At 32.4% G+C, this 7235-nt stretch overlaps 1 protein-coding gene across 2 annotated transcripts; it reads right to left on the bottom strand.

Annotated features, from left to right (window-relative positions):
• Positions 1 to 188: 188 nt before the first annotated feature.
• Positions 189 to 5957, bottom strand: LOC105322275 (transmembrane protein 59). 2 transcript variants are annotated; one of them, XM_034458179.2, is made up of 7 exons: positions 5770 to 5957; positions 5560 to 5668; positions 3739 to 3833; positions 3447 to 3630; positions 2949 to 3235; positions 1195 to 2771; positions 189 to 1136 (listed from the first exon to the last, which is right to left on the bottom strand). In XM_034458179.2, exons 1-6 carry the CDS (start codon positions 5917 to 5919, stop codon positions 2643 to 2645), a joined length of 954 nt encoding a protein of 317 aa, XP_034314070.1. In that variant the 5' UTR covers positions 5920 to 5957; the 3' UTR covers positions 189 to 1136; positions 1195 to 2642. The 2 variants fall into 2 exon arrangements, with proteins under 2 accessions (XP_034314070.1, XP_034314069.1); XM_034458178.2 differs by having other exon boundaries at positions 189 to 1107.
• Positions 5958 to 7235: the final 1278 nt, after the last annotated feature.

Below are 7235 nucleotides of genomic sequence, written 5' to 3'. Positions count from 1 at the left end.
CTCATCAAATTCTGTCCGTTGGTTAAAAAGATGCGAGCTCAAGCTTTTTTTTATAAGTACATATAGTTTATTTAATTTTGTTCACAAGGGGGCATAACTCTGAGATTAATAATGGACTGACAGAATGACGGGTCAAAAACTTTACGCCCTCTGCATTTTGTTTCGTGATAAAGAGATAAATGTACAAGTACCACTAGTATAACTTTTATTGCAGACCCACATACATGTATTACAAATATTACATCATTAAAACAAATCTAATCAATGGTGATAATTTGTCCAAAAGATGAAGTACATGTACTAGGACATGTTGGGTTTTTATTTCATTTTAAAACACATTTAATATTTTAGTAGCAATGTCTGGTCTTCAAAACATTGATATTATAAACAAAATCTTTTGAATTAAATAATGTACATACCGGTATATTTCACAGTGAAAAACATTTGTTTATTATTATATTATGACAGTTAAGAAATTAAACCCTATAGAAAAATCATATGTTTACAATGATCCAATATTCAAATGACATGTATACCTGATAGTATAACCACATATAAAAGATACCTTTCAACATAAAACAAACCACACCCTGCCCATCATTACTGTAAGCATAGAAAAAATATTCTAAGAGAAACTGAAAACAAAATGGCAAACTTCCCTCTAATGATAGCATAGGTTCCACATAATATCTGCTGCAGTACACATATTTCAAAAGTGAATTTTTTACTTAAGACTAAGTACATTTCAGCTAAAACAAGTTGTACTGCACATCAATGTGATAAATTACGGGGAAGTTCACCCGCAAGCTATTCAAGCACATCTCAACATTCACCATTTCACAAAACTGTACATAATTTACAAGTGTCGATCTCCCTGCGTTACACATATAATTTTGTTTAGCCCGTTTTTTCCCACGTATGGTAGAACTTGTGAGTGTTTCGCCTTAAACACCATGTAGTTTTGATAGTTAAAAAAAATATCTGACCCAGATTAAATGTTGCAAAACACAGTAATAGAGTTGATGTCATATAAATAGATGTGAATGTGTGCACAGGAATACACAAAACTTTAGTTTAAGAGATGAACCAATGAATTAAACAATGTACCTTTCAGCACAATGAATTAAACAATGTACCTTTCAGCACAATGAATTAAACAATGTACCTTTCAGCACAATGAATTAAACAATGTACCTTTCAGCACACAGTGTATGGTTCACATTTTATCACTGATTTACATGTTATTTTTGAAGATGCATTTTAAGAAAGTTTTTTTTCTTCATTCATAATATTTTTTTAAAAACCAGAACAGGAAAAAATTTTAATGCTTGAAATTCCAAGGGAAAATCATTTCAAATGTTGAATTGAATATTTAGTGACATATTAATGCATGTATAACAGCTGTTTAAATGTTGAAATGTGAACCATACACTAAGAATCAATTGATCACAGGTATTGACACTTGGGAGCGGATCAGACCAGAAATGTAAATGCACACTCTCTTTCTTGTTAAATAAACACTAAACTGGGCCAGAGGATGTTTTCAATATGTACATCAATACAGTATCATGTTGTATATATCTGATATATGAATCTACAGGTACAATATACATACATGTAGTGATATATCAATGAAATATGATGTGCACATCTCCTTTGATGCAAGATGGAATCCCTTAAATTAACAATTTTTCAGAAGGCGCCGACTTCAATAACACTTTACAAAATGAGAAAAAGAACACCAACAAGCATGGTCACTATTTTAGAGTTATATCATAAAAAAACATTCTAGAACAGGTGCAAGACAACAGATATAAAAGTAAAATTTGTGATCAATTGTTTGTATTTGCTTGGGTTGAAAAATTCGGAGTTTTCAAAAATATATATTAGTTTCAGTTTACAAAATATAAGGGAATGTAAGCTAGGTAATTACTAATGCCAGTATCACTTTGGCCAAAAAAATAATCCATAGTTTCTCACACAGAAAATTTCTAATAGTTGGCACATAGGCAATTTATTCCTATCTTTATCAATAGATCTGAAATGGGGAATATTCTTTTTAATTTCAAAATTGAGTCATCTCCCATTTCATTTAAGCAATAAAATTCATTAGAGCCAGAGAAACAAAAAATAATTTTTTCGGTCTAATTTTGCTACAAACACAAGCCTCCCTTCAGAGTCATCATTCAATGCAATACATACATTTTAAATATTTTATTCCACTCTAAGAGTGTACACTTTCTACACATTTACCCTGCAATGTGGAGAAGTACAGAAAAAACAGGTTTTGTGTTGTTTTCTGTTACATCATTATTCTTTGCAATACCAACTGCACTTGAAAATATTCAAAGAATAAAGAAAGAAAATGAAAAATATCACCTCAGACACATTCCAACCAGATGAGATCTTTAACATTTCATAGTACAGCATCTTCCCAAAATATTTGCATTTTAATGTAATATACCCATAAAACACATGCCATATAATCCAAACCAACATTAGTAGCCTAGTAAGGATTTCATATAAACTACATGTAGATGAATTTTTCACTAAATTATCACAGTCTGTTGTACTTTGAAGATTAAAGAAGGTGTACAAGCAAAATTTTTATAAAATGAAGTCTGAAAAGTTCTTGGTTTTATTTACAGTCTCTGAACTTTAATCTTGATTGGGAGTGGGTCTGCATCCAGCTTTTCCTGTGGAAATAGAAGTCTTACTCCCATAGCCTCTTGTTCTCTTAGATACTCTAAATCACCATTTATGCTTAGCTTCTGCAAAATATATAGAAAAAAAAATGCATTTCAATTTTGCATCAACTTCTTTTATGTACTTTTAACTGAAAACTTCTTAATAAAGGAGATCAAACATCTTTGTATTCAATGACTGATTAATGAACAAATATGCAGTAATCCTGAAGGGTATTGTACAGTTTGTGCCTGTAATCATACCTTAGACTCTTGTTTAATCCTGTGGTCAGGGGAAGTAACTGCTGCTGTCAAACACAGCCAAATCATCATTACAGCACAAGATAACAAAATTAAGCTAAGAATTAGACGGGGCATTCCTGTCTTTTTGGACACACAAGACAACCAATCACTGGAGTTTCTCTCATCCTGGCTCTGAGACATTTCCATGGAATCCCCAAACCCTAAAATCTGGGAATTTTTCAGCACTGGTGTTGCTGATCCATCTACTGAGTCCAGGTTGGTTTCAAAGTAATTAGCGGTATTGTACTCTGCCAAAAAAATATATATATAACAATACTCTGCATGTCTCATTTGTGTTTAAATAATCTACATGCACGGAAATATATAGACACTGATTTTTTTAACCAAAAGTATCATGCCTATAATGTTGCAAAATTAATAAAATATCAGCATTTTGTTTCTTTAAATTGTTACATGATATTTCCCATAAATATAGCTGGGTGTAAAATTATAGATTACCATCATCAGTATCTGTACTGTCAATCTGAGCAAAGAACTGTGGCTGGGACTTAACAATAATGATCCTCTGGTTGTTGGCATATACAGACCAGCTGGCAGACATACCGGAATACATCCTATCTAACATGCTAGAATATACACTGTGAACATACATCAAGGGATACATCATATCCATGAAGTCATCCTGCAAAGTAAATATGAAAAGATCTGCTATGCCTGCATACCTCTCTACACTTTCATCATAAGCATTTATATCTGTAATTTTGAGCATTATTATTTTTCTATAAATTACCTGGCTTTGATTTTCAACAACATGAGGAACCTGACTTTTACAGCCTAATGTGCATGCATCCAGTTCCTCACTCTTATTGTAGGCCTCTTCACATGCTATAGTAAATATTGAAAAATCATTATAGCTCAATAATGTTTTAATTTGCAAACATGTAGTTCACCTCAAATATCCTTTTTATGGCTGTATATATAACTATTATTATCCATTTTTGAAATTTTCAATACATGTGAAAAGTTATTTAAATTAAAGGCAATTAAGCCTAAATGATTTAAATGAAGATTTGAAGTTTGAATAAAACGCAATCTTAGTATAACATAATATTAATCAAGCTGAAATAAAGCTTTTGAAAAGATCAAAATGTTTTTAATTTAATATTTATTGGTCAAATCTTTTTAGTCTCAACGAATCTCGCTTAGATTTCACTTATACTGATCATTCCAACTTTGATTGACAGTTAGCCAGTGAGATGCTATATAGCATTCATAAATATATCATTTAATATTTATTCGTTTGATGAGATATCGACGCTTCTGATTGGTTGAAAAATTTCTTTGATACCTGCATCAATAAAATTTTTGCCGGATCTACTTTTCTCAACTGTTCTGATCTAACACTATTTATAGAACGGGAATTTCCAAGATAAACACCGTCAACAAAATGTAAAGTTGTGTGTGTTTTATTGTCAGCAAACAAAATGCAACCTTGTGAATATAAAAACTTGAAAGTTTAACCTTCAAAAATAAACAAAACACATTGTTTGATTCACGAAATAGAAAATTAAGCGTCTTCTCACGATTTCGTCTGCTTGAGATCAATCAACATTTACAGCGAGGCTGGCTGTTCCTTTTCCAGGAATATTATAACGAACATATAGGCCTATAAACTTTCACGGTAACACTGCTGTTCAAATTTGGTAACGATAATTTTTTAATTTACACACGTAAATGATCGGTCATCAGAATAAGCGTCGTAAAGAAAAGCTATGAGTAGGCCTATTGCATCAACTCCTTCGGCGGATATACCATTTAAGTACATCACTGGCTACCCCACGTTTACAAGAGTCGCTTATACATACTATTCTTTGTCGACATATCAGCTATTTTCGTCCACGATTGCCTTTCCTTGGATTGTTATGTCCAGTTGCATATTCCAGCGATCTCATATGAAAACTTGTTTTATTACGAGTTTTTCTGCACACTGAATAATATCACAAGCTATCGCATGTATTTTCCTTTCGTTTTCAATTCAGCCGGTTCAGATTTTAACTCACTATTTGTGTTTAATCCATTAAATTCAGCACAATAGCTCTGCATCAGCTGAAGGCGAATCCATTTTGAATACTGTTGCTGTTGTTGTTTTGTATTCATACGCGCCGCTTCATATACATTATTTACATTTTTGATCAATGACACTTCACATTTTTCTATTTGAAAATGTTTTATTAAATGATAAGAAATGAAGATAATAATTTTTCTATTGATCGACGTATCAAAGAAAAAATTGACCGGAAAACTTTTTCATCAATGCGCTACGCGCATTGATGAAGTTTTCCGGTCAATTTTTTCTTTGATACGTCGATCAATAGAAAAATTATTATCTTCATTTCTTAAATAAATGGCTATTATGTAAAAGTTTTGGAAAATAATTAATTTCATTGAATTTCCTTTTTTATTCCTATATCTACTTAAAAACTTCAGCAATCTGATAAATCTCAGCAAGGTTCGTCGAGATTGAAAAAAATGACTGTGAGACGTCAGTCCGAATTTCTCAGTCTCAACGAATCTCGAGATTATGTACAATCAATGAAGTATATATACTTACATGCAATGCACCCTTGCTGAGTGAGATTCTGATTGTTATGGTTACAATATACTAATTCCATTATAGAGTAAAAACGACATCCTCGTTTGCATGGATCCATTAAATAACTCTACAATAAATAAAAGAGATGTCAATCACTCAATGACTTTGTTGTGATTCTACAGTAGTTGGTTGAACATAGAAACTGCTAAATTAACCTGTCAATTTTACCTTTTCAAATGTGTGGGGACTGTATGTATTAGCACATGACTTTGAACACGATGAGATATCATCAAGGACTCGACTAAATATACTGTCAGCCGAGCAAAACGCAATAAACAACAACAAAATAGCAAAGACAGAGTTAATCACTGTCGCCATTTTGGCTGGCTGACGGTGTTTTTGTCACGTGATAAGATTGGTATAGGAGTGGATCTAAAAGTTATGGTGGCATATCTCTGCCTCTTGTGTGCGAGTTATTTTTCTATCAATTATGTCGACATGCAAGATGAACATGTTGACTTGCAAGATAGTTATGTCAACATGCAACATAACTATGTTGACATGCAAGAAAACTGCAATCTATAATAAGAGTTTTAAAAAAAATCTCAAATATCGCCAACATGTGACATCCAAGATGCTGGATACACTTCCTATTGATGTCAACATGCAACTTATTTATGTTAACATGCAAATTCTTAATGTCGACATACAACTTATTTATGTCGACATGCAACTTAGTTATGTTAACATGCAAGATAAATATGTTGACATGCAACATATTTATGTCGACATGCAACTTAGTCATGTTGACATACAACTTATAAGTTGCATGTCAACATATTTATCTCGCATGTCAACATACGTAAGTTGCATGTTGACATAAATAAGTTGCATATCGACATAAATAAGTTGCATGTTGAAATAAATAATTTGCATGTCAACATATTTATCTTGCATGTTAACTTAAGTAAGTTGCATGTCGACATAAAAAGTTAGCATATAGCATCTTGGATGTCACAAGTGGGCGATTTTTGAGATTTTTTTGAGATTTTTTATGATTTCTATCTAATTGCAATTTTCTTGCATGTCAACATAGTTATGTTGTATGTTGACATAATTATCTTGCATGTCAACATATTTATCTTGCATGTCGACATATTTGATAGAAAAATAACTTGCACACAAGGGGCAGAGATATGCCACCATAAAAAGTCATCGTTACTTCCGTTTGACATTCAACACGTTGCACATACTGTGGTACAGTACGTAATAGAAAATTCAAATTTTACAAGTATTATGGTAATTTAAGGCAGTATTAATAGCAGTAAAGTTATATGTCAGCTGTGAAATGGCCGGGAGCTCTATACGCGTTAAAACCAAAACCCACAAATGCATGTACGTGTACATTTTTCATTCAAATCATGTATTCCTAACCCCAAATAAAAGATGTATTAACTTTCCAAGTACATGTAATGACATGAATTTGATCTAAACGCGCGGTATGAAAAAACCTGATTCCAGAGCCAAACAAGCCAAAAGATCATGTTTTGTGACAGACACGTACAGCATCGCCGGGAATGGCCGGGGGCTGGGCCCCCACTCCACAACCCCCTCCCCAACTTTTTCTTGCAGCAAACATTTTTCTTCAATATTTACATACATATATAATTAAGTGAATTAAGATGGAGTTATTG

Source organism: Magallana gigas, chromosome 7 (genome assembly GCF_963853765.1).
Source record: "Magallana gigas chromosome 7, xbMagGiga1.1, whole genome shotgun sequence".
In the NCBI taxonomy this organism is placed as follows: domain Eukaryota; kingdom Metazoa; phylum Mollusca; class Bivalvia; order Ostreida; family Ostreidae; genus Magallana; species Magallana gigas.
Note: the sequence above shows the minus strand (reverse complement) of the source record. Positions and strands in the feature narration are given on the sequence as shown.